Source organism: Oncorhynchus tshawytscha, linkage group LG25 (genome assembly GCF_018296145.1).
Source record: "Oncorhynchus tshawytscha isolate Ot180627B linkage group LG25, Otsh_v2.0, whole genome shotgun sequence".
NCBI lineage: Eukaryota > Metazoa > Chordata > Actinopteri > Salmoniformes > Salmonidae > Oncorhynchus > Oncorhynchus tshawytscha.
Genome location: NC_056453.1, coordinates 34,124,261 through 34,148,260, shown reverse-complemented (window position 1 = coordinate 34,148,260; position 24,000 = coordinate 34,124,261). Strand labels below are relative to the sequence as shown.

Here is a 24,000-nt window from a genome sequence, read left to right as displayed (position 1 = left end):
GACCTCAAACAGATCATTTCAACCTAACAAGCCATTAAATGTACCTTTGTGATGATGAGTTGATATGTTGTTATGATAATGTACAGGTCTGGAACACTGTATTTATACATTCCTAACACGATATACTGGTAGAGAAAAATTACCTTTATTAGTTAGGTAGGCATGGTTTCCGGGGCCATCACTGTTAGTAACAGCTGGTTGCGAAACAATAAAAAGCAAAATATCTTATTTGTTAAGTACAAATGTCAAAAGAAAACTAAACTCTATTGGGGTGTTAAATACATGGAAAAGATCATTGTACTGTATGATCAGTGTGGTGACATTTATATCAGGATCATGTTTTGTAGCGTACAGATGTAGGATCTTAATTTGAGCCACTCATCAAATCAAATGTATTTATCAAGCCCTTTTTACATCAGCAGATGTCACAAAGTGCTTATACAGAAACCTAGCCTAAAACCCCAAAGAAGAAGCCAGTTTGCTACAGAGGGAAACAATTCTGCAGAAAATGTGAATTACTCTGCGGATTATAAATGAACATTTTTGTAGGGGCTGATACATCTTTTTGTAAGGCAAAATCAAGTCTGAAACTTCAAAGTGGGTATTACAAACTTCAGAAGCCCTTTTAAACCTAAAATACAGCATTGCAGGAAAGTTCTCCAGGAACAGGGTGATCAAATTAAGATCCTACATCTGTACAGTGTAGCAAAATGTGTTGCAATCAACAATCTCTCAGTTTCATTGTTTTCTCATTATTGAACACTACCCAAACTGCTCCGAGGGAGTCAAACATTTTGAGAGTACCTGACTTATGCGACATCTTGGTCTTGGCTGGAGATGTGAGAACACTGATGAGGCTACATAGTGCAGATCCTTTGCTATTTATATCTTGGACAGCAGAGCCTTTGGTTGTCCATTCCTCCATTAGAGCCTGAGAAGAGATCAATCAAACCAATAACATAGTTTACACAACGCCATCCAGAATAGGGCTGCAATTTTCATACCTGCATTGAGAGAACACTGAATGAGTATGTCTTGAGTGTTTATTGTGAGAGGCAGGGCCAAACAAAGGACATTTGGAGCGTTGCATCATCGAGACTAAAATGTATTTCATTTTAATCTGTGCTTTTTCTCGTGACACAAATGATTCAATATGCCAATGTGTTATTAAGCATCGAGGGATTTGTGTTTTAATCTTTCACGTTTGACCTATTTTGTTATTGTTTGTCACTCTCTTCTTGCCTTTAATAGTTTTTTTCAGTGACACACACTGTAACAGTTCAAATCAGATTGGACGTTTTTCCCTGACGACTCCTGTGTAAAACACTTCACATCCTTGTATTACTTTGGCATGGAAACTACTGTGAAGTTAGGGAGGACAAAATAGTAATATATCGCTCCGCACTTCTCTGACTCTGTTACAAAACACATTTAGTGCCAAGCCTGTGATTTGAGACGTGAGAAGATAAGTTATTTCAACTTTTCTATCAAGGCCATTTGAAGAACAAGTTGCACATTCACCTGGTCCTTTGTAACCTAGCTATGCAGTTGTCCTTCTTTGCACTAAGAACCAGGGTAGAACCAACGATTTATATATACACTAGATGACTGACAGGGGACGCTGCGTGTCTCCATGTTGGCACTCTCCCACATTGTAGAAGATATTTAGGAAGCTATAGAAATGCATTTATTAATGTATTTTATTCTATTACAGACACCTTAATGCATACTTTTAAATTATATTATGTGAGATAAACATCAAAAATAAATAAAAAATTATATGAAACCATTTTCCTTAAAGTAATATTTTGAGATTACTAATGTTACTACAACAAAACAATGTTTAAATACAATGAATTTTGTCCTTGAAACATTTAATTGACATTTTAGAATTCCTGCTCCTAATGGAGAGTCCCAATAGGGTGGCTTCAAGGCATCTCAATGGCCAATACATGGCTTCAGCAATCCAGGGTTTGTGTACATCATTGGGTAGAACATACCGTTTCCAGAATGTACATACTGTAAGTGAGTGAGCCTAGCTAATACAAGACTAGTCTGTCTGCTGACTTACATTGACTCTCTGCAGGTCCTTTCCTAGACTCTGCTCACTGCTGGTTGGCTGAACCACAGGGACTTTCTCTGTCGTCTCCTCCAGCCACGTCCTGAGAGCTCCGGCTGCAGCCCTGAAGTCTCCCAGCTGGTCCTGGCAGGAAGTCACCTCCTCCTCTCTGTGTCAGGGAAGGGAGAAGACAACCACAGTCACATCACATTAAAGAGACATATCAAACATGCCAAAACAAGACTATCAACAGGCAAGAGAAAACAATCATGTGTGTCTTTTGTCAAATGAGAAATATCCCCACAGTAACCTACACATGAGGACCAGCAGTTAGCTCTGCAACCGTCATCTTCACTTACTTCTCTTTCACAGTGTTTTTGAAGGTATTGAAGGTGTCGGAGAGTTTGTCCATCTTGCTCTGAATCTGGGCCTTGCTTCCCTCTGGACCCATATTGGCCAGTTCCTTTGACAGCATCTGCAGCATTTCCACATCCTTGGCATGTTCGGCCAACTCAGTGTTAGTATCCTACAGAAACATTAAAATAGTTAGAAGATCATTACTGAGCAGTGCGTGGTTGAACATGTGCCATTAAAGGGGCAATCTGCAGTTGTTACATCCATTTTTGGACTTAATGATATGTACCAAGTGATTCTTGAAGAATATAACTTAGAAATGCCTCATGAGCTTAATTCAACGGTCGTACCACATCAGAACTCAAAATATCAGCTTGTTATACTGTAAACAATGTAAATGTAAACAAACACTATATAGCCTCCAAACATGGTTAAAACTATCATTGTGATATCATGGATGGGTATTTTTTGCATCCATAGCCCTGTCTATGGGCTCTGAGTGGTACAGAGGTGCATCTGAGTGCTAGAAGCATCACTACTTTTACTTAGCCTTTTTCTAACTAAAGGTTCAATCAAATCAAATAGAGTGGTTGCATTTCTCCAGCCCCATCCCTCAGTTTTTTACCCAAACTGGGTCTTGGAGTCCACTTTGATATATATTTCAACTGCTGATTGCCGCTTTAAATGAACATATATCCTTTTAGAAAATATGTTCTGCTGAAAACATGTTCAAAGGATGAAACATATTTGATGACTAGCTACCTGCATGAGCTGCGAGAGCTCGTTGACATTTTTCCCTGGTCCGTCTGTTTCAGAGAGGGCCTGAGAGCGCTTGAGCACAAACTGCTGCACCTTCTCCGTTGTCTTCTCAAACTCCTCCACCTTGTCCTTCAGCTGCTCCAGCTGGCCCTGCTTGTGTTTGTGCTTGTCACAGGCATCAGAGAAGCGCTGAGACAGGGCGTCCATTTTGGACTGCAGCAGAGCCGCTGCAGCGGGGTCAGCTGTCTCCACAAACTTCTTAACCTTGGCCTTCATGGCAGAGATGCTGCTCTGGCGACTGGAAATATCCTGCTCCAGAGCCTGGAAGAGAAACACAATGGATGAATTTGATTTTAGAGCCATTCTAATGCTTTAAAAGTTTTTTATAGTTAAGGTTTCATCATCTGTAGAAGACAATGTAGAGACCACAGGAGGCTGTTGAGGGGAGGATTTGACTTGAAAGAAGTGATTGGAATGGTATCCAACACAAGGAAACCATGTGTTGGATGTGTCGATACCATTCCATTCATTCCAACCGTTACTATGAGCCATTCCTCCCCAATTAAGGTGCAACCAGCCGCCTGTGGTAGATACAAATCCAGAATCAACTGTTGAGCAAAAATGCCCAGTTACATTAAGGTGAAGCTATGGTAATAATGATGTTCTGTCTATTTGACTGGCAGAAAACAGTTCTGCAAAGTTACTGTTTACAGTACATACTGCCTCTTTGCTGAGCACATCTCCAATGACTGCTGAGTCCAGAGGGACTTGTCCTTTCTCCTTCACACTCTCCTCTACTCCCTCCATCCAGCTCATCATCTCATCCAGGCCATCCTGGACACTCAGGGAGCGGGTCAGGGTTATCTGAAGCTTCTCATTACGATCACTCACTGACTTAGACAGGTTGTCATACCTCTCCACAATATCATCTAAGAGCAGAGTCAAAAGGCAATGGTTTTGGGTCAATGCTTGGCACTGGTAAAAGTTCATACCACTTTGGAATAACAATTCTTGAATTATGAGCAACTCAAGTCAGGGGTTTCACTGTTCTCTCTGTAAGACCTTCCAGCTAAGGTCATTCACATGGAAGAGATTACTGTATTATAAATATACAGTACATACAAAGAATACTTGAGAGTTGGCCAATAGCAATATGATTAGGAATAAGGTAAACAGACTTAACATTCCAATACTACTATTTCACTCCAACATTTCTGAATTGCTATTTTACGGTGTCAATGATAGTAACCACACATTGGCTGTGGCACTATATTATCAAGTATTTCATTGTAAATATTCACTATATTGTCAAGTATTTCATTATAAACATTTCTCGAAATATCATTGGATGAGAATCCATACTTAGTCTGATCACTTACCTACTGTTTCATGGATATGGTCCTGATTGGTCAACAAGTCCCCCTGGGCGGTGACCAGAGAGTCAGCTGTTTTGCGGAGTGTCTCCACAGCAGTCTGCCGACCAGTAGTCTGACCCTGCAGACCCTGACCATGACAAACACAGACACAGAGGATCGATGACAGTCAACATGACCGTCAACATGTGTTACAGACAAGCCATACTGCTCCATATAGATATATAATTTAACTCCAGCTATACTATATCATTACAAAAAATGCTGTAATTATACAGATTTAAAGCTAGGGACAACTATTATGTATAAGCATCTAAAAATGAATTGTGTCATTCAAGCACTCAAATACTGGAACTACACTACTGCAACTGTACATACAGTTTGCTGCACTGCTTCACACTCCGAGGGAAACATAGCATTGTTCTGACATGATTTTGTTACCAAAACCACAAGAGACACTTCTACATTCTTGAGTTTCAGGCGTCTCCAATCTCTCTATATCTCTGAGTTACTGCAATGCAACTCCCTAGAGAGATGTAATGAAACAAGACTCCCTCCCTCTCTCACTACATGACATACTTTCATTTGCAAGCTAGCTGAACTGGACTCAATCAGAGTGTACTGCAGGTACATCATCTATTTCAGGATAATAGGCATTCTCTACGCCTCTGTCCAGTCCAACTCCAATCGTGAACCCCCTCACCCTCCACCCCTCCTCAAAGGCATACGCAAACAAATGTACCCATGGCTAAGCTATTCGTGTCTTCGGACTGCTGGGAGGTTTGAATGTAGACCTATAAATAGCAGTGTTGTTTTAAAGAGAGTGGAAACACTGTATATGGAGAGGGGAGTCTGAAGCAGTGTAATGACCTCTAAACCCATTCAGTTCTCAGAGCCATCAGTGAGTAAACTCTGAAAAAAAGCTGTTGTGTAAACAGCTATTCCTCCACTTGCCCTCTACTTCTGAGTCTGTTAGACTGCGGTATGTGATGTGTGTTGATAAAGGTCATACTGATTTGGTGAGTATTTTTAGAGTTTCGTCATGCCTTGGTGTCCTCCAGCTGTTTCTGTAGGGTTTGAGGGTCGGCAGCGATGGCCTCAGACTGCTGCCTTCTGGCGTCCTCCTCTGAGTTGTTGAGCCACTTCAGGAGACCAGCAGCCGAGTCCTCATACTTCTTGTACTTGTCCACCACGTCTCTGAGATTGTTGCCAAGATCATTGCACTGAAATAAATGAGTTTATATGTTGATTGCTATGGTAGTTACTAACTTTGAATGCATGGAGCATTGACCGACTACTCTCTTATCAGCATCTAAAAAAGCAGGACAACAATTTAGTGTATAATGAAAGAGCATATAAACTGAATTATTTTTAAGATGCAGGGTTACACAAAATCAACCTTTACTTCTCAATATGAGAGTGAACCAGTGTTGTGAAACAGAACAATAGCTCCTTTGTTTTCATTTCATTCAAAGAGAAATGCTTCCCCCGTGTGGTGTGAATAGGTTATTACATTCTTCTAAAAAAATCCATTCAATCGGCCTGAGACGTGTCTCATTCAGTGTTTGATCTCACCCCTCCTGGTGCTACCAATGTGGTTCAGTGAACAACGTGCATGTGATCATTAACTAGGCTTTAGCTCAGAGGGCTAAAACAGTCTTACTAGTACTGGTATAGAGTTTACCTGAGAGTGTAGGGCTTTGAAGCGACCAGCAGCTGAGTCCAGCTTCTCCTTCACAGCAGCACAGGTTGCAGTGGTATCCACCTCCAGCTGGGCATCTTTCCCACCAGGGTCCATGCGTCCGCAGGCCTTCGCCACGTCCAACACCTTCTGTCCTGAGATGGTGATGAACCGCAGGTCTCCCTTGTGGGAGATGACGTCATCAGAGAAGCTCTTCTGTCTCCGGAGCTTCTCTGTGAGGTCGTTGAGAGCTCCAGCAGGGGCTCCCAGCTCCTCCACCTCCCCCTCGGCCTGCTGCAGCCAGCCCTCAAACTCCTCACAGTCTCCCTGGAACTTCTTCAGCTCCTCCTGAACCTGGACCATCTGCTTCATCTGCTGTTCTGCCTGGGTAAGGGAAGAGTCGTACCGTCCTTTCAGCTCCTGGATGTCCCTCTGGAGCTTGTCCTTATCCGTGGGCGACAAGGCATGGGCCTGGTGGTCCAGCAGAGCCTGGGCTGACTGGGTGGCCATGATCAGCTCCTGTTGCTGGGATAAGATCTCCTGGTGACGAGCCTGGAAAGGCGAGAGAGAGTCCATTCAAATTCAAAAAGCTTTATTGTCAAAGTTACAGAACACAATACAGAAAATGATCACATGATAAACATCAACACTGAAATTTAACACACAAGACAAAAGATGAATATCAAATATAAAATAAAGTGGAAAAATCGCATTTCAGTACAAAAGTATTTTGTGTGACAATGTGACTTGAAAAGATGAAAGAGAAGGTCAATGCAGCTATTAGAAAAAGGGACCTGAGTCATGTGTATCCAATGAATTTAAGTGACAACAAGCCACTATGAATCAAGCACCACCAGAGAGAATAGGTTCATTTACCTTGACTCTGTCATACTGCTTTTCCAGGTCCAATTCTGGGGTCTTCCCTGTGGCCTGTCCCTCAGTGTCGTTGTCTGTAGTCTGGAAAGCGTTTCCATTGTTTCCATTGGGGTCATCATCCTCACCCAGAATGTTCTTGGCCGAGGTCTCAGACTGCAACGGCATGTTCCCGTTCTGTATGCCCATATGGTCTGTCTGTTCGCCCCCCATTACTTTCTCATTCCCCATGTTGTTGATCCAGTCCAGCAGACCCTCAATCTTGTTCTTGCTCTCCTCAAGCTGCTCAACCGCAGCCTCCTAAACAGGTAGAATATAGAGAGTTAAAAGATGTTTAAGTTACATGTTTAAATCGATGAGATCTATACATTTTGACATAGATATTTCAAGTAGGCAATCATCAAGCAGTGTAACATGTGTCTATAAGCGGATCCATCTTTTACTGTAAACTACCTACAATAGAAAGTTGAATTGTCACGATTCAGATCCAGACATATGGATAATGTTGAAGTATGCAAAATACAATATGTTTTCCAACCTTCTCAGTCTCCTGTTTGATAGCAGTGGTCACAGACTTCTCCAGGTCTTTCCTTGCCTCCTCAGCCCGTTGGTTAATAAGTTTGACCTTGCTCTTGGCGTCTTCCAGCTTGCTCTCGATGGCAATGATCTGATCTGGGGTCAGTTTAGACCGATTCTCATCCAGGAACTTCTTGGAGCTACTGATGACCTCATTCAAGGCACTGCCATTGGTCAAGATGTCTTTCTGCAAGGCCTGGACATTTAACATTTAACAAACACAGATGCATAAAACATAATAAAATAAATATGAATTTATAAATTAGTGAACCCATCAAACAAGATTCAGTATAATAGCAAAACATTTGTAAAACAATGTGTATATCTGTTTATACCATGGTATTGTTGAATACTTGTTTCTGATTGGCTTGAAGGGCATTCTAGAACGTGCATTATTTCCCTATAACACATGCTATATTTGCACTGTAGAATTAAATGGCTATAGTTCATTCGTACATGTTCTATGTTTGAGCTGCTTTTTAAATGATTGGCATTGTTGAATTGGATTTTCATAACGGCAAGCTAGGGCTGATAGTCTTGTGAAACATTTTGTGAAACATCACAGCACAATTGAAAAATATATGGCAAATAATATCAAAACTGGATGGTCTTCAGCGATAGATGTGAGGGGTTGAGTGGAGCTGAATGGTGGGACTAAAAACAAACAAAAGATAACTATTGTAAAATATACTGTGTCCGTAAAATGTACAGTACCAGTCAAACAGTTGGACACACCTACTCATTCAATGATTTTTCTTTATTTGTACTATTTTCTACATTGAAAACTATGAAATAACACATGGAATGATGTAGTAACCAAAAAAAGTGTTCAACAAATCAAAATGTATTTTAGATGATAGATTCTTCAAAGTAGCCCAACTTTGCCTTGATGACAGCTCAAATCAAATCAAATGTTATAGGTCACATACACATGGTATCAGATGTTAATACGAGTGTAGCGAAAGGCTTGTGCTTCTAGTTCCAACAATGCAGTAATATCTAACAAATCATCTAACAAATTCACAACAACTACCTTATACACACAAATGTAAAGGGATGAATAAGAATACAGTGCCTTGCGAAAGTATTCGGCCCCCTTGAACTTTGCGACCTTTTGCCACATTTCAGCTTCAAACATAAAGATATAAAACTGTATTTTTTTGTGAAGAATCAACAACAAGTGGGACACAATCATGAAGTGGAACGACATTTATTGGATATTTCAAACTTTTTTAACAAATCAAAAACGGAAAAATTGGGCGTGCAAAATTATTCAGCCCCTTTACTTTCAGTGCAGCAAACTCTCTCCAGAAGTTCAGTGAGGATCTCTGAATGATCCAATGTTGACCTAAATGACTAATGATGATAAATACAATCCACCTGTGTGTAATCAAGTCTCCGTGTAAATGCACCTGCACTGTGATAGAGGTCCGTTAAAAGCGCAGAGAGCATCATGAAGAACAAGGAACACACCAGGCAGGTCCGAGATACTGTTGTGAAGAAGTTTAAAGCCGGATTTGGATACAAAAAGATTTCCCAAGCTTTAAACATCCCAAGGAGCACTGTGCAAGCGATAATATTGAAATGGAAGGATTATCAGACCACTGCAAATCCACCAAGACCTGGCCGTCCCTCTAAACTTTCAGCTCATACAAGGAGAAGACTGATCAGAGATGCAGCCAAGAGGTCCATGATCACTCTGGATGAACTGCAGAGATCTACAGCTGAGGTGGGAGACTCTGTCCATAGGACAACAATCAGTCGTATATTGCACAAATCTGGCCTTTATGGAAGAGTGGCAAGAAGAAAGCCATTTCTTAAAGATATCCATAAAAAGTGCAGTTTAAAGTTTGCCACAAGCCACCTGGGAGACACACCAAACATGTGGAAGAAGGTGCTCTGGTCAGATTAAACCAAAATTGAACTTTTTGGCAACAATGCAAAACGTTATGTTTGGCGTAAAAGCAACACAGCTCATCACCCTGAACACACCATCCCCACTGTCAAACATGGTGGTGGCAGCATCATGGTTTGGGCCTGCTTTTCTTCAGCAGGGACAGGGAAGATGGTTAAAATTGATGGGAAGATGGATGGAGCCAAATACAGGACCATTCTGGAAGAAAACCTGATGGAGTCTGCAAAAGACCTGAGACTGGGACGGAGATTTGTCTTCCAACAAGACAATGATCCAAAACATAAAGCAAAATCTACAATGGAATGGTTCAAAAATAAACATATCCAGGTGTTAGAATGGCCAAGTCAAAGTCCAGACCTGAATCCAATCGAGAATCTGTGGAAAGAACTGAAAACTGCTGTTCACAAATGTTCTCCATCCAACCTCACTGAGCTCGAGCTGTTTTGCAAGGAAGAATGGGAAAGAATTTCAGTCTCTCGATGTGCAAAACTGATAGAGACATACCCCAAGCGACTTACAGCTGTAATCACAGCAAAAGGTGCCGCTACAAAGTATTAACTTAAGGGGGCTGAATAATTTTGCACGCCCAACTTTTCAGTTTTTGATTTGTTAAAAAAGTTTGAAATATCCAATAAATGTCGTTCCACTTCATGATTGTGTCCCACTTGTTGTTGATTCTTCACAAAAAAATACAGTTTTATATCTTTATGTTTGAAGCCTGAAATGTGGCAAAAGGTCGCAAAGTTCAAGGGGGCCGAATACTTTCGCAAGGCACTGTATGTACATATAAATATATGGATGAGCGATGGCTGTGCGGCATATGCAAGATGCAGTAGATGGTATAGAATACAGTATATACATATGAGATGAGTAATATAATATGTAAACATTATTAAAGTGGCGTTATTTAAAGTGACTAGTGATACATTTATTAAGTCCATTTATTAAAGTGCCAGAGATTTGAGTCTGTATGTTGGCAGCAGCCTCTCTATGTTAGTGACGGCTGTTTAACAGTCTGATGGCCTTAAGATAGAAGCTGTTTTTCAGTCTCTTGGTCCCTGCTTTGATGCACCTGTACTGACCTTGCCTTCTGGATGATAGTGGGGTGAACAGACTCGGGTGGTTGTTGTCCTTGATGATCTTTCTGGCCTTCCTGTGACATTGAGTGCTGTAGGTGTCCTGGAGGGAAGGTAGTTTGCCCCTGGTGATGCATTGTGCAGACCGCACTACCCTCTGGAGAGCCTTGCGGGTTGAGGGGGGTGCAGTTGCTGTACCAGGCAGTGATATCGACCGACAGGATGCTCTCGATTGTGCATCTGTGAAAGTTTGTGAGTGTTTTAGGTGACAAGCCAAATTTCTTCAGCCTCCTGAGGATGAAGAGGCGCTGCAGCTCCTTCACTATGCTGTCTGCGTGGCTGGACCATTTCAGTTTGTCCGTGATGTGTGCACCGAGGAACTTTCCACCTTCTCCTCTGTCCCGTTGATGTGGATGGGGGGTGCTCCCTCTGCTGTTTCCTGAAGTCCACAATCATCTCCTTTGTTTTGTTGATGTTGAATGAGAGGTTATTTTCCTGACATCACACTCCGAGGGCCCTTACCTCCTCCCTGTAGGCTGTCTTGTCAATGCTTTGCACACTATTGGCATTATCTCAACCAGCTTCACCTGAAATACTTTTCCAGTCTTGAAATAGTTCCCACGTATGCTGAACACTTTTTGCCAGCTTTTCCTTTACTCTGCGGTCCAACTCATCCCAAACCATCTCAATTGGGTTGAGGTCGGGTGATTGTGGAGGCCAGGTCATCTGATGCAGCACTTCATCACTCTCCTTCTTGGTCAAATAGCCCTTACACAGCCTGGAGGTGTGTTGGGTCATTGTCCTTTTAAAAAACACATGATAATCCTGTGGTTCATTGCCCCTAAGATCAATTAAATTCATTAATAACTTTAGTGAAGTGGGCAAACCTTTGTGATTTACAGCACCCTACTAGCATGGAGGGACTGTAAGAAATACCTGGGCATTTCCTCCCAAATATGTTCTCACTCACCTTTAGTAGGCTGCCCAGACTTGCCAAAAGCCCTGAGGGATGCCAACTTTTCAGACCTATTTCATCAGAAAACCACTACACTGAAATCCTTTCAAGAGCTCTGCAGTGAATTCAATGTGCCAAGATCCCATAAAAAAAAAATATCTTCAAATTAGACATGTAATTTCCTCATTTACTTCCAAGAGGAGGTTTAGAACTCAGTTGAATGAAGTTGAAACCCTTCTTGTCACAGCACAATCCCTCAATGGCAAAATATCTTACATCTATAGACTCCTTTCTGAGAAAGGAGGCTCCTCCTGGGGAAAGGACCTTGGTCTGACTATCAGTGATGAGTTCTGGGCGGAGGTTTGCGACAGGGTATACTGCACCTCTACTAATGTAAAACATGAAAGAATCTAATTACACATTTTTGTACACATTTTATTATACTCCTTTGAGACTCCATCGAATGAAAACAGACATGTCTCCTAACTGTAAAATAAGTACCTCTGAAAGTGGAACCTATATGCATGTATTTTGGAGCTGTAGAGAGATTGCCAGATTCTATACATACTGCTGCACAGAAAATACTAGATGTACAGTTTGATATGACCCCGTGTATCTATCTTGTTAATGCCCAGCAGGACTTTGTTCTTGATCCAGACAGAGAAAATGTTTTTATGACTATCTTTGCTAAGAAATGTATTCTTCTATTGTGGGCCTCTAATACTTCTCCTACATTTAAAATGTGGATTGACCAGATTGTTGACTTTCTCCCTCTTGAAAAGCTCACTTATGACCTCCACAAGAGACAGCCCAAGTTTGATAGACTCTGGTCTCCACTAGTCAACTACATTTCAAATTGGACTGAGTGAATGGGGAGATACATTGTGTAAGGTGCTGTAAAATCTAAAACGAATTATTTGCTCGTCGTCTCAGCGAATGCTAGAAATACCTAATAACAACCTTGATAGTGCTGCTGCAATGTTTCATTTTTAATTGTTCTTTGTGTGTATGTACATGTATGTATGTATGTATGTATGTATGTATGTATGTATGTATGTATGTATGTATGTATGTATGTATGTATGTATGTATGTATGTATGTATGTATGTATGTATGTATGTATGTATGTATGTATGTATATATATATATATATATATATATATATATATATAAATAATATATATTATATATATAAATAACTATTATTTATTATTATTATTTTTTTAAGCCTGTCACATCTGTGAATGTGGAATGTGTTGTGTTGGTTGATTTGAAAAACAAGAAAACTTAAATTGAAATAATAAACAAATGATAGTCCCACTAAGCGCAAACCAGATGGGATGGTATATCGCTGCAGAATGCTGTGGTAGCCATGCTGGTTTAGTGCGCCTTGAATTCTAAAAAAATCACAGACAGTGTCACCAGCAAAGCACCCCCACACCATCACATCTCCTCCTCCTCCATGCTTCACGGTGGGAACCACACATGTGGAGATCATCCGTTCACCTACACCATGTCTCACAAAGACACGGTGGTTGGAACCAAAAATCTCATATTTGGACTCATCAGACCAAAGGACAGGTTTACAGCGGTCTTTCATGGCCCAAGCAAGTCTCTCCTTTTATTGGTGTCCTTTAGTAGTGGTTTCTTTGCTGCAATTCAACCATGAAGGCCTGATTCACGCAGTCTCCTCTGAACAGTTGATATTGAGATGTGTCTGTTACTTGAACTCTGTGAAGCATTTATTTGGGCTGCAATTTCTACAGCAAGCGGCAGAGGAGAACCAGCAAGCGTGAGAGCCAGTTTCATAATAGCGCTTGCTGGTTTTTGCAACTGAACTTAAAGAAACTTTCAAAGTTCTTGAAATTTCTCTGATTATTTGAGCTGTTCTTGCCATAATTTAGACTTGGTATTTTACCAAAGGGTTGGTATACCTTCTATATACCAACCCTTCTGTATTACAACCCTACCTTGTCACAACACAACTGATTGGCTCAAAATAATTAAGAAGGAAAGAAATTCCACAAATGAACTTTTAACAAGGCACACCTGTTAATTGAAATGCATTCCAAGTGACTATCTCATGTAGCTGGTTGAGAGAATGCCAAGAGTGTGCAAAGCTGTCATCAATGCAAAGGGTGGCTATTTTGAAGAATCTCAAATATAAAATATATTTTGTTTTGTTTAACACTTTTTTGGTTACTACATGATTCCATGTGTGTTATTTCATAGTTTTGATGTCTTCACTATTATTCTACAATGTAGAACATAGTACAAATAAAGAAAAACGGTAATGAGTAGGTGTGTCCAAACCTTTGAGTGGTACTGTATATATATATTCCCATTCCCAGTGGCCATGGTAAAAAATGGATTATCAACTCGGGGCTCTATGCGTTCTTTGGAAAATAATGCACCTCCGTGGAAGGTCCGTTCCACTCAGCTGGCGCGTCGTGGAACACACCTTCCACATTGTTCATTATTTTCCATAGAACGCATAGCCGCTCGACTTCACCTCGGTCCTAACAACACCGTGCCAATATATCCTCCAAACACCGGCTTCTCTGGCATTATCACTTAAGTATACGATAAAAAAAGAAAGAAGACTGTAGCCGTACACTCTGAAGCTCAGATGCAATTGACTAGTTAACCAGCATGTTTTACTGAACCTGATGCTCTTGCTGCACATGCTGCAGGTCTTCCACACTCGCTGCACCCTTGGTCTGCTGCTGATGGCCTATCAGACGGTTCTCTGTATTGGTCAGGTTGTCACACAGCTCCTGCAGCTTGTCTGAGAACACCTTCTGTTTCTCCTCCATGTACTGCACATATCAGAGATCAATGTTACTATGTTACACTCCACCCAACAGGTGTCAGTTTACACTACATGTTACGTACTAATCATTCCGGACATTTATAGAAAGTCAACCCCCTAGGACAATGGTCTGAGTATGCTGTAAACATGCTAGCCACACAACAAGACAGATTTCTGACTTGGTAAAGAAGGAGGACGGGTCCAGTAGACAGCAATAGGACATTCACAAGTGTGTTAGTGCTGACTGAGGTTGGTGGGGGAAAACGTCCCCCACTGAAGATACATTTTGAGTTTATCATCTGGTGTTTAGAGTTCAAAGGTGTCTTGAAGCCTGTGAAACGTGAACACGACCAGGAGAAAGGTTAGCGTTTGGCAGTGGTCAAGCAGTGATCTTTGTGTTGTTAAAAGACAAATGTAATAGAGTAATTTCTAATTAAAACACATTCAAAGCACATCATTCTAAATCTTACTTAATGAATTCTAGTGCCATACAATATTATGTTATAGATATTCAGATATATAGATATTCAAAAATATATAGAAATACAATAATTAGTTTATATATCCATAAAATACATAAACAACCACACTTCACTCTCATGCTCACCTCACTTCATAGTTTTCTCAACAAACTGAAAGCCACTCTTTCCAAGGTGCAATGGCCCTAATTGTAAAATAGTCATTTGGGTCCAAACCTTCTGCTGACTCTCGTCCTCTCTGATCTCCAGATGACGTTCCAGGGTGCGTCTCTGCTTGGCCACCCTCTCCATCTGTTCCTTAAACTCCCTCTGGGTGGCGCTGAGAGATTTGAGGAGGTGCCTGCTCTGGGTCGGACTCAGGAACTGAGCATGCTCTGAGATAAAGTACTGGATGTCAAACGCAGTGTCCTCCAGATGTCTGTGGGTCCCTGACAGATTAGTCTCCATGCCCTAGAAACACAGATAGAGGAGGTCATGGATGTGGAAGGAATCAATCAACACAACTCATTGGATGTTTAAATGTAATGCATACATGCAATGTCTATTACAATATATTGTGCCGTTCAAGGGAAAAACAACAAACTTTTATTTATTTTCATCCATATAACCTTCAAATACTGTGTTTGACAACTCTAGGTGAATAAGGAACATGGAGAATAAGGTATTAAAATATACCTTATTCTTTTGGATCATGTCTTTCACTGTGTCCACGTCAGATGGGTTCAGGATGTCGAGGTTGCAGGCCATCTCAGAGTTGTCATGAATACACCCTGATAGTCTATCAAGGGTACTGAGGAGATCCTGGTATGTTGACTTCAACTGGGCCTGAAAAACACAAGACTCACTGTATTTACATCGTATTTACTGCAGTTCAGTAACACAACTTCCTACAGATGTAGGATCTTAATTTGATCACCCTGTTGCAGGGGAACTTTCCTGCAATGCAGGAAATTTCAAACCTGTAGTATATTTGAGGTTTACAAAGGCTTCTGGTTGAAAAATGTATCAACCACCTCAAAAATATCCATTAACTATAATCTACAAAATAATTCACATTTCCTGTTGCTGCATGATTATTTTCCTGCTGTAGCAAACTGGCTCAAACTAAGATCCTACATGTGTATATCCAAACAATGAGAAACAAACACTGACCTTTCCTGTATCAATAGCCTGCCTTAGAACATAATTCTTTTCTGCAGACATCTGGCAAACGTCTGCAAAAACTGGCTGCAACTCTCGAAAGGCTGAAGCCAGATCTTGGTGGATATGCGTGGGAACAAGCTCACTGGCAGACTTTAACAGCTGCTTGGTTATGTCCAGATCTCTGGTCAGAAAGCCAGCCAGTGTAGAGAGATGTGCTTCCAACGACTAGAAACAGGGTGAATTAAGTCAGAAAATAGGAAAGTGACATGTAAGAAGTGGGTGAATATTGAGACAGATGCTCAATGCAAGGAGGAGAAACTTAGAAACAGAAATAAAGAGAGAAATTGAAGTGGCTAGAAAGTACCTGTAGGTTGCATATTCTTTCACTGAGGGAGAGTTCTGATTGTGTATTCAAGCATACAGCTGAAGTCAGAAGTTTACATACACCTTAACCTGTGTTTAAATGTAGTTGGCTTTCACAATTCCTGACATTTAATCCTAGTAAAAATTCCCTGTCATAGATCAGTTCACCACGGATCACCACTTTATTTAAAAAATGTCAAATGTCAGAATAATAGTAGAGAGAATGATTTATTTCAGCTTTTATTTCTTTCATCACATTCCCAGTGGGTGAAAAGTTCACACACATTCAATTAGTATTTGGTAGCATTGCCTTTAAATTGTTTAACTTGGGTCAAATGTTTCAGGTAGCCTTCCACAAGCTTCCCACAATAAGTTGGGTGAATTTTGGCCCATTCCTCCTGACAGAGCTGGTGTAACTGAGTCAGGTTTGTAGACCTCCTTGCTCAAACACGCTTTTTCAGTTCTGCCCACACATTTTCTATAGGATTGAGGTCAGGGCTTTGTGATGGCCACCCCCGTGCTTCACGGTTGGGATGATGTTCTTCGGCTTGAGACAGAATGCATCTCCTTCCTGAGCGGTATGATGGCTGTGTGGTCATGGTGTTTATACTTGGGTACTATTGTTTGTACAGATGAACATGGTACCTCCGGGTGTTTGGAAATTGCTCCCAAGAATGAACCAGACTTGTGGAGGTCCACAATTATTTTTCTGAGGTCTTGGCTGATTTCTTTTCATTTTCCCATGATGTCAAGCAAAGAGGCAGTGAGTTTGAAGGTAGGCCTTGAAATACGTCTACAGGTACACCTCCAATTGACTCAAATGATGTCAATTAGCCTATCAGAAGCTTCTAAAGCCATGACATCATTTTCTGGAATTTTCCAAGCTGTTTAAAGGCACAGTCAACTTAATGTATGTAAACTTCTGACCCACTGGAATTGTGATACAGTGAATTATAAGTGAAATAATCTGTCTGTAAACAATTGTTGGAAAAATTGCACAAAGTAGATGTCCTAACCGACTTGCCAAAACTATAGTTTGTTAACAAGAAATGTGTGGAGTGGTTGAAAAACAAGTTTTAATGACTCCAACCTAAGTGTATGTAAACTTACGACTTCAACTGTATGTATAGTATTTTTGCTAAACTTTTATTACATTGTGTATGTGATAACAAACCTGAGATTCATCCAGATGACTGTGCAGCTCCTCCATATTGTTACTCAGAGAGCCCTGCTGGGATGACAGGACATTCATGATCTCTTCTAGAACATCTGCATGATCCTGAAGTCTGCCAACACATTCCAGATAATCCTGGGTGGAGTACTGTTGCTGGAAATACATAATATTCATGAATAATACATAATCAATACATAATATGTCATAAAAATTAAGAATAGTTATTTTCTAGGCATTTATATGTGTTTCAAACATTAACTTACCCTGACTTTAGATTGAACTGCTTCAGCATTGCCTGTGTCTGAAATGGTTTCAACCTCTGTAGATTGACATAGGTCAGGAGCTTCCATGGGATCTGCCACGGCACCTTCAGCCTCATCTGATGAGCTCTCCTCCTGGAGGATCTCCAGGCTGTGTGGCCTGTCCTCGTGAGGAGCACCACCCAGAATACTGCTCAAGGTTCCTATCACATCTCTGAGCATGGCAGGGTCTTGGCTTGAGGATACACTTTGAAGAACCTGCAGAAGCCGAGACTGAATCTGGGTCACATCAGATGGAGGGGTTTCTTCATGGAGGGGTTCCCCTTCCTCTTCCGCCGGACTAGTTTTACCTGAACGGAGAGGCTCCTGCTTCAACAGATCCCTGAGGAGATCTGGGCTACTACTTATCATAAGCCCAAGCGCTGCATCTGTCTCCTCACCAAAACCTCTTCCATGGGACTGTGGAATGACCTGTATCAGGTTGATGATGTCCTCCACTGCTTGGGTCTCAGCCTTTTGCAAGTCATCGACATCTGCCCCCTCCACTCTCATTCTCACCAGCTCATCTAAACCAGTCCTTAGAGCAGTATAGATCGCCAACGCAGGTGGTGGGACACTATCATGTGTCATGGAGTCTGGTGGAACATCAACAGTCATCAGATGGGGATGATTCCCAACAGCACCACATTGATTCTGCCTACATGTATGTTCTGATCCGAGGCCAGGCTTTACCGGATGCCCTGAGGTCATTTCTGACGTTGAGGGTGTATTGGAGTGAGAGTCTGGTTGAGCATTAGTGGCCATCGGCTGGGGATGATTCTCAACAGAACCACATTCATCTTGTTTACCATCTGATCTCATACCTGGCTCTTTTGCCTTTGATGGATTCCCTGGGGTCATTGTTGATGCTGACAACAAACTTGTATCGTTGCTACTTGTCTGTCCTGTCTGTGATGTTGCTTGATCAGTAATCTGTGAGAGACCATCATCAGATGAGCCTTCTTGTCTCCCTGGTTTGCTGTCACCACTCCTGCTTGATTCAACCCTGTCATTAGCTTTAGCTTCAACATTAGCGTTTGAATTTGGCAGGCGTTTATCAGTCAGTGTCGGATCAGGGGTGATTGTGCTAGATATCTCTTTAATGGGAGCAGTTTCTAACTGCTCTTGATCACCTATATCGTAGCTGTCTTTATTGTCATTGCCTGATTTTATGCTATGTACACTGGATACAATAGCTAAATCAGATAAGTTTGTCAACTGCACTGGAGTCTTTTTCTGAACAGTGGGTTTACTATGACTATGCCCGTTTTGAGAGGATGTGAGCTCGATTTCACCACCAACATCCCTCTCTGACTTCACTAGAGGTCGCTGAGGTGACACAGTGTTAAACGATGAAACTCCATCACCATTTATTACAGTTTTATCCCCACTGACACCCACATCTCCGGACACTGTGCTTGTTACATCGCCAGACAAATCTCTTGGTGATGAGCTATCTATTCTCCGGTCTGACTCCTTCACTAGCTGGCTGGCTGGCGCCTGAACAGTGTTCTCCATTTTCCTTTCATCAGACAACAGATCACTATGTGATGAGCAGGACACGCCTGAGTCACTCTGAACAGGACTAACAGTCTGGTCCCCCACTATCTCACGGTATCCTGCTCCCAGCTGCCCATCACCCGGAGTGAAGCCCACCGCCTCGCAGGACAGATCAGTGTCTCTCCTCAGAGAACTGCTACCGTCTTCCTCTGTCTGTCTCAATTCCTCAGCCTGGCGCTGAGGTGCTCCACTATCTCCACTATCGCTCAAACTGAGAGAGTTTGATCTGTTTGACAAAATGTCGTTTTGGATGGAATTTCTAGACCCAGGGACAATGTCTGATAGTGGACTAGTGGGGGAATGTGAGGCACTATCTTCCCTAAATGAAGATGTTGTTTCAAGTTCATGGATGACACGTCCCTCTGTTACCTGATCTGACAGGATAGGTGATATGATCTGTCTACATACAGGCCCATGACTAATGGTGAATGAAGGTAGTAAGGCCTTCTGTGAATCACAGTTCTGTTCTTTGCTTCCTTCTGTGTACAAATCTTCCCGTGCATGTCCATCCGTATTCTCTATCCATTCTTCCTCATCAGAGTCATCAAGAACCAAAACCGACAGCTTTTTGTCTGTTTGATGCTGCCGTAAATTCTCAGCCTCATCGTTGTCTATGAGGCCCAGACTCTGGGAATATGACATGCTGTGAGTACAGTGTCTATCAGGGTGGATGATTGCTTTGTGTACTGGGTCTGAGTGAAGGATCTTTTCAGCCAAATCATCATCAATCATCGCTGAATCTAGTGCTGCACTCACACTAATAGTACATCCAGACTTGGGGTCATGTACACCCCCCAACATGCTGTGCTGTTCCATGGTCTGCAGGGCTATCTGGGAGGATATGGAGCTTTCAGACACAACTTCTTTCAGGGTTGCCACTGTGCTTCTCTCTTCCTCTAACACATCTCCCTTGTGGAGCTGCAATGCCGACACCTCTAACACCGTCTCCTCATCCACAAGGCCCTTATCAAAAGGTGAGTCAAGATCACAGCGTTTCTCAGAAATTATATACAAAATGCCACCCTCTTCAACTTGGGGTCTGAGAAGGTGGGTCGCAAGTCCTCTCTCATCTGTATTGTCCCACACTACTTCTTCAGTGCATGGAAACGCTGTGGTCGTGTCAAGGGTGTCTGTCAATACAGTGGCCAATAGCGATGACTCAAAGTTGGTGTCCTTGTCTGTCTCACAGCCAGGTGTCACTGGATATGTGGGACGTTGTGGGGAACCTTGTGCAACTGAGGCCAAGGGCAGGCCTGTGTCTTTCCTTGAGCACAAAGTAGAGCTTTTCAGAACTGTTTGTGTGGCTGAACTTCCATTGAAAGTCCCTTTAGGTTGATTATCTGAAGCAATATCTGTTTCTGAATCCATTTTAAATGGTGTTGGGCTTGTGCTCATTGTGTTGGTTTGATAGATTCTGTCAGACAAAACCCCCATTTCAAAGGAAGGCTGCCTGGTATTTTTTTCAGAGTCAATAGATATGGGTGATTCGTCTCTGAAACCGTGTGCTACCTCCATTTTGGAATGTTGTGCATTGTTTTCAGAGCTAGAATATTCCTTTTGTGCTGGCATCCTTTTGGAATCTGGTGCAGCTGAGGGGAAACTTCTGTCTGCGTCATTCACTGAGCACAATAGTGGGTGGGTTGACCTTTCCAAAATGATTTGTGTGGCTGACCCTTCATTGAAAGTGAAAGCCTCTTGTGGTTGATTATCTGAAGTTATATGTGAGGTTTCTACATTAATTTCAAAGGGTACTATACTTGTGTTGTTTATCTTCTTCTTCTTCGAAACAATTGCTTCAGAATCAGACTGCTGGATAGTCTTTTTAGAATCAACTGTGCAGAATCTAGGAGTTGAGCTTTCCAAAATGGTTTGTGTGGCTGAAACTCCATTGGCTGTATCTTTTGGTTGATTATCTGAATAAGTTTCCGAGGTGACTAAATCTATTTCAGTTAGCGCTGGGCTCGTACGGGTATTTTTACAAGAGCTAACCTCTACAGATGCTTCCTCTGTGAGGCCTTTTGCCACCACCTTTTTAGAATCCTTGGCACCTGATGTCAGGCGCATGTCTGTGTCATTCACGAAGCACAATCTAGGAGGAGCTGAGCTTTCCAAAACAGTTTCTGAAGCTGAAACTCCATTGACGGTCTCTTGCGATTGATAATCTGAAGGTATCTCTGAAGTTTCTACACCAATTTCAAATGATGATGGGTTTGTACTGTGTCTGGTCTTTTGATAGGTGCTATTAGACAAAACGTTGTCTTTAGAATCAGGTTGTCTGGCATTCTTTTCAGAATGAACAGCTACAGATGCTTCGTCTGTGACGCGTTGTGCTAGCAAGCTAATGTCTTTGCCACTCACAGAGCATGATTTAGTACGGGTTGAGCTTTCTGACATGGCGTGTGTGGCTGATTCTCCTATTGATTGATTATATAAAGCTTTATCTGAGGTTTCTAAACCAATTTCAAAGGGTGATGGGCCATCAGACGAAACAGAATTATGCTGTCTGGTATTCTTAACAGAGCTATGAAACTTCTCTGTGAAATCGTGTGCTATCATCATTTTGCAATCCAGTGCACCTGAGGGCAAGCTCATGTCTGTGGAAGGAGTTTGTGTGGCTGAACTTCCTGTGAAAGTCTCATTTGATTGATTATCTGAGGATTCTACATCAATTCCAATGGGTATACTGCTTGTGTTCTTTTGATAGATGCTAATGTCAGAATCAGGCAGTGTGGTATTGTTTACACAGTCAATAGCTGAAGGAAAATCCTCTGTTCCATCATGTGCTACCACCTTTACCACATTATTAGAAAATGCTTGATTGTCAGATTGCTTATAAGCTGACTCCTCCTCCTTGAAGAAATTTGAAGCATGATGGTCTTTCATTGTTCCATCTGTTTCCTCGTTAATGTGCAAATATCCAAAATCCTCAGTATTGCTATCAAAGGACATCTCTGAATCTTCAGAAATGTCTTCTTTCAATGAAATGTCCTCAAAAGGGGCATTGCCAGGTCCAGTGTTGTATACCTGGTTTTCAGTGGTCTCTACTGAAATGTCAACTAAAAGTTCTGCCATTTTAGTCAACTGTCCATCAAATATTAAAAGCCTTTGTCCTGATTTTGGATCCATGTAACTATTCATTGTGAGGTATGAGATAAATAACTGTTTTGCCTCGATGGAAGATGGGGTATTTATGTTCTCATAATCAATCTCATTATCATCTGTACTGCGATGGGATCCTCCAATCTGAAGCTCTCTCAACATCAGCCAGTTAGAAAATCTGTCATTAAGGTCATCAACATCAGGAAAAACATCTGGTATTTCAATGGTTTTCAATACCTCTGCTGTGTGTACATCAATTAAACCATTTTGAGTAGCAGAGTTAATATCCACTACCTCTGAGTATTCTGGTATGTAAAGGGATGCTATTTTCTGTCTATTGCTGAGCAGTTTGAATGCAAGCTGACTGGTGATGATTTCGTGCCGCAGAGAGGTGGAAACTGTCAAGATTTCACCAGAGTGAGGCCATAAAAGTCCCATGAGCCCCTTCTGTTTCTCCAGCACCAAGAGTGCACTGCTAAAGCTCATCAAATCACACTGAACAGCCTCATCCACCGTTAGCCTTTTGCCATTCTGAGGGTTCACTATGCCTCCATTTTGGGCCTGCTGGCTCAGTATCCCACTGGCAGTGTCTTGATCGATCAAGCCCTCTGACAGGGCTTGCTCTACGGTGAGCTTACGGCCTGTTTTGGGGTCGGCGATACCGCCTGCAAACAGCTGAGCACCCAGCAGCCTCAACGTGGTCTCTCTGTCAATCAACCCCTCATGAACCGCCCTAAGTACACTCATCTCCCTTCCGGATGTCAACTCTATGCTCCCATTGTGGCTCTTCTTCACCGGCAGCAGTCGCAGTCCAGTCTCCTCATCAACCACACTCCTCTGCACCAGCTGGGTGAGCGAGACCTTCTCTGCCGTGCCGGGGTTGATCAGGTCCTTCCATGTGTTCTGTCTCTCCAGGAGCTTGACATACAGAGGTGCAGGGATCAGGCCAAACTGAAAGGCCCTCTCCAGGGTCAGTACATCACCTGTGTAGGACACCCTTAACCCACCTGTAGCCAGCTGGATCTCTATAACCTTCATGGCGAGGCGCTCAGAGACGGCCCCCTCTCTAAGAGCTGCCATCACAGGGAGAGGTTCTGAAGAGAACGGAGGGCTCAGGATGCTCCGATTGGCTTCGTTGAGCTCTCTGAGCTGCTTCCAGGTGGCCTCGTCAATGAGGTTATGATGGAAAGCTTCATCCAGCTCCAGACACATCCTGAACTGAGGCAGAACGAGGCCAGAGGTGATGAGCTGAGCCTCCAGGAGACTGAGCCCAGTGGTATGGTCGATCATGCCGCTCTGGACAGAGCTAAACACAGAGTAGACCTCTATACTTCCCACTTCGAGAACGCCTTCAATGGTCTGAAACTCCTGTGGAAACATTAATTAAGCATTATGAGTAGACATATTTTCCATCAAATTTCAAAATCCAAAATGTTATGACAAAAATCG

The 24,000-nt window shown here is 42.1% G+C and overlaps 1 protein-coding gene across 10 annotated transcripts in view; it reads right to left on the bottom strand.

Annotated features, from left to right (window-relative positions):
* The window catches only part of dst (dystonin), a 200,013-nt gene that overhangs the window by 50,393 nt on the left and 125,620 nt on the right, over nt 1-24,000 (bottom strand). For 9 of the 10 annotated variants that reach the window (XM_024388277.2, XM_024388279.2, XM_024388278.2 and 6 more), the window contains 16 exons: nt 17,857-23,919; nt 17,594-17,746; nt 15,589-15,738; nt 15,130-15,363; nt 14,289-14,441; nt 7,638-7,871; nt 7,103-7,399; nt 6,230-6,778; nt 5,592-5,768; nt 4,552-4,675; nt 3,893-4,101; nt 3,176-3,493; nt 2,419-2,585; nt 2,072-2,228; nt 805-931; nt 144-194 (listed from right to left, as the gene is read on the bottom strand). In XM_024388277.2, coding sequence (XP_024244045.1) covers nt 144-194; nt 805-931; nt 2,072-2,228; nt 2,419-2,585; nt 3,176-3,493; nt 3,893-4,101; nt 4,552-4,675; nt 5,592-5,768; nt 6,230-6,778; nt 7,103-7,399; nt 7,638-7,871; nt 14,289-14,441; nt 15,130-15,363; nt 15,589-15,738; nt 17,594-17,746; nt 17,857-23,919 — 9,163 coding nt within the window. The remainder of the gene's footprint in view (nt 1-143; nt 195-804; nt 932-2,071; nt 2,229-2,418; nt 2,586-3,175; nt 3,494-3,892; nt 4,102-4,551; nt 4,676-5,591; nt 5,769-6,229; nt 6,779-7,102; nt 7,400-7,637; nt 7,872-14,288; nt 14,442-15,129; nt 15,364-15,588; nt 15,739-17,593; nt 17,747-17,856; nt 23,920-24,000) is intronic. The other variant, XM_024388281.2, reaches the window with a different exon arrangement.